The sequence below is a fragment of the Diadema antillarum genome, unplaced genomic scaffold, assembly GCF_040938485.1.
Source record: "Diadema antillarum isolate AM-2024a unplaced genomic scaffold, OU_Dant_1.0 scf00000038, whole genome shotgun sequence".
Lineage (NCBI taxonomy): Eukaryota > Metazoa > Echinodermata > Echinoidea > Diadematoida > Diadematidae > Diadema > Diadema antillarum.
In genome coordinates, this window is record NW_027270927.1 from 3288388 (window position 1) to 3292434 (window position 4047).

Here is a 4047-nt window from a genome sequence, read left to right on the forward strand (position 1 = left end):
TTGATATTTCTGGGCAATGAATCGAACCGCGATATGTCTTTATTTCTTCTTATTGTTGTTGTGTATCAATGAGCTCCTCATATACTTGGCGAGCAACTCTCTTGCACTTCCTCTTCTACAAAATTTCGTGAATAAATTTGGCAAATACAACAGATCACAGTACTGTAGGCTGTCTTACTTGACACCTGACGCTGTTTTACGTAATTTGTGCAAAGTGCAACGTGATTTTGACCTTTTTTTAGCTTAGCTTTTTTGTTCTAATCTAAGATAGAACTAAGTGTACCCGTATAATCAAACCTTTTGTTGTGGAACTTGCCTTGATTCTTGTTTGTGTGTTGTTTGATATGTGTGTGTGTGTGTGTGTGTGTTCTTTTTTTTTTTGGGGGGGGGGTACTATCCATACAAACGATCAAGACGCAGCCTTTTTCAATATTCAATAATTGGTGCAATTTGGTCATACAAGAATGTCGTTAACTCAAATCTTTACTTCACAAAATAAGTGAAGAAGTCGAGGTAAAATTATTATATCTCTCTATGATATATGAATAACTTCAAATTATTGTTGTAACGTTAACCTCAATATCCATCTGTCTCTCTCTCTCTCTCTCTCTCTTTCTGACAGAATAGCTTTGTCTCTCAAACTCTTGTTGTTACTAATACCCTATTGGCGAATTTCATTTCTTCTTTTTTTTTCTCTCTCTCTCTCTCTCTTTTTTTTTGGGGGGGGGGGAGAACTATATACTCTAAAGAGGAATTGCTGTACAAGGCTTCGTGCATTGTTTCTTCGTACCTTGCGTCTCGTATGATTTGATGCGGATATAAAAACTGTTAGCTTACATGTTGACGTTGTTGTACAGTACGTTTGCATGGAGTGTATGATTTGATGAATTCCTTTGTTGTGCATGTTTTCAGCTTCGCTTATTATACTTTTCCAACCTTACATACAACTAAGTGTGCTAATAATCATACTCTTGCTTTGTTTGTATGTGTGCTTTTGAGTCTTGTTTGTCGGTTGTTTATTTGATTTTGTGTTTTTAGGCGAAGAAGAAACTGACGACCTCGATCTATGTATGTATACAATATATATATATATATATATATATATATATATATATAGAGAGAGAGAGAGAGAGAGAGAGAGAGTAAGAAATATACGCATATTATATACTTATATATTTATATATATATATATATATATATATATATATGTATATATATATATATATATATGTATGTATATATACATATATATATATGTATATATATATATATTATATGCACACATGTTTATTATTATTATTATTATTATCGTTATACTGTATGTCATAGATAACTATTTTTGGAACGTCGAGTTCCATTTCCATTCGTCACTTTTCTCTCTCTCTCTCTCTCTCTCTCTCTCTCTGTCTTTCTGGCAATAGTATTCTCTCTTCAAACTGATCTCACTCCACATATACAACCTGTTACTGAATATACATTGCACCTTCTCTCGTCAATATCTCTAGATACTACTAGTATCCTTCAGTAGTTACATACACTTCAGTTTTGCAATCTCACTATAATTGATCAGCTTTGATCTGACATTACACACTCAGCAACGCTGATTAAATTACAAATAAGAAACAGATGAGTATAGTTTATCTCTTTCACTCGTCACTGTGAATAATGCTTTATTTTCAATTCCTCATTCACACGATGACTAGTGATATCCGGAAAAGAATTCACTGCTCTTACATTGACAACTTACATGCATGTAATATGTGGTGATATGACAATTACTTATTCAAATGCGATCGTGGAACTCGCTGTAAAATCATGACAGCGGCTACTTATTGTTGAAGAGCCAAGGAATAATTACACAATGACATAAATAACCCCACATAATCTAAAGTTTGATAAGATACACCATTGAATTCATAAACACGACAATATACCATCGAGATTCAGAATTGCCACTGACAAGTATACATTGTAAGTGTAATGAGCACTACACAAATCCATAATTCCATAATTTGTCGGACATATGTATGTATACAAAATAAATTACTAGTACAAGTTGATAATAAACTTGCTAGTGGCACAATCACTGGCATATCACTGACACCAGTTACTCATGGGGATCGATTTGACCCATAATATCAACCTTTTCTGATAATACAAGAACTTGTGAGCTACATCTCAATAAATTATCACATTGTCATTGATATTTTGTGTATAACCATATCATCAATATGAACGTTTATCTCTTTGTACAGTATTTGATTTTTTTAATGCTATTAATTACTATTTCGAAGACTTACGGATAATAAATAACCAATCCTTACAATTACGGGAATATCACCATTATTGTAATGTACATACATTGTGTGTACACTGTAAATAGGCAATGTAATATGAGAGATAACTTGGCAGAGAAATTCATGTCTAAAGATTTCACGTTACCCTGGCTAATGACATAATCATTGGTAATTGGGATCGATTTGACAGACAATAACCACCTGGTTTTGTGTACATGCAAATGAGTACAAGTGAGAGTACACGGAACGTTTCTTTTGGGGTGAAGTTCAGACAGATATCGCGATTATACTTCAATACATCTCAGTCTTGGATCGTAAAACCAATAATGTCCATGTAATTACAATGAATCATGCACCTGGAAATGCTTGCCATCTGTGAGCTGTAATTTGAACATGCATATTCTATAAGCAACGGTAGACAGGCCTATACACGACAAGTTCATGACATTGTTTAGAGTTCATGTCATCAGAAGACTCAGTGTTTGTGACCTATGATCGGAAATCTTTTCTGGTGTGGTAGATCTCGAAACACGGGATGCAACACATAGCAAGTCCACATTGTCGGCAGTATGTCCTCGTCTGTCTTCGCCTTCCCCTCCTGCGGTCCGAACACACGTAGCAGTCAGGACGATGTTGTCGATCTTCGAACTCTGCTGGGAAGTGGCGCTCAGTCAGTCTTGCCTCGTTGTCGGCGATGGGAGGTGACGGTGTCCGACGATAGCGAGATGCTCTGTAGCCGTTCAGCAGACCCTCAATCACCCGACATCTGAAGTCGCGCGTGGACATCTTGTGGCCAGCCATGCGAAATGCGATGTAAGCGTTCACGAGAGCTACTTCCATGGTGAAGTGGTAGGTTACGCGGTATCCCTTGATTTTCTTATGAGGGTAGCGGTAGTAGGACATGCGTTGATCCATTTTGTCCACGCCGTTCATGAACCTGTTGTACACGTCAACAGTTGCTGGCTTCTGAATCGTACGGCGACCTCCTTCGGCGTTCTTACTCCGTATCTGCTTCTGTTTGAGATCGTTGCTGCTGACGGTCGACAGCACGTTCACGAGTTTCACGTCATGCCAAGTCACTGCTGACATCTCCCTCCCTTTGGCGAAAAACACGGGATCGTCACCTTTCGCAAGGTGCAGACCACCACGTCGGATCTCTTCTGGAAGTCCTCGTCGGTTGCTCCTCACCGTTCCACAGGCTCCAAGTCCGTTCCGTGACAGATCCTCGTAGAGCTTTACGGAACTATAATAGTTGTCCATCACGATCACGCGATCCGTGTTGTAGAATGGCTCCGTCAGCTGTTTCACCAGGGCTTCAGTGGCGCTGTCCCCATTGTCTTGTCCCTCGGCTCCGACATACTGCCGCCACCGCAGACAAAATCCCGTTTGGGCGTCACAGAGCATCCAGAATTTTATCCCCCATTTCCGTGGTTTGTTTGGGATGTACTGTCTGTAGGAGATTCTTCCTTTGAACGGCGCCAAGCTCTCGTCGATTGACAGGTATCCCCCGGGAAGGAAATGCTCAAGGTACGTCGGCTGGGACATATCGATGAGGGGGCGCGTCTTGTGAAGGGGGTCGAAACCGGGCTGTCCACGGGGCACGAGCTTCTCGTTGTCATTGAAATGAAGGAAGGTGTTCAATAGCTGAAATCGATTCCTGGAAATGACGTCGGCAAACCCAGGAGTCACTAAGATGTCGGAGTTCGTTTCCCAGTACTGAGGCACAGATGGCTTTGACACCAGTCCCATC

The 4047-nt window shown here is 39.7% G+C and overlaps 1 protein-coding gene across 1 annotated transcript; it reads right to left on the bottom strand.

Moving 5' to 3' along the window:
- Window positions 1–2786: 2786 nt before the first annotated feature.
- LOC139709845 (piggyBac transposable element-derived protein 4-like) lies at window positions 2787–3557 on the bottom strand. The gene has a single exon (XM_071621809.1). It carries the CDS (start codon window positions 3555–3557, stop codon window positions 2787–2789), a length of 771 nt encoding a protein of 256 aa, XP_071477910.1.
- Window positions 3558–4047: the final 490 nt, after the last annotated feature.

Excerpts from the sequence above, each read along its gene's own strand:
- LOC139709845 (XM_071621809.1), bottom strand. The coding sequence starts at position 3,557 with ATGGACAACTATTATAGTTCCGTAAAGCTCTACGAGGATCTGTCACGG.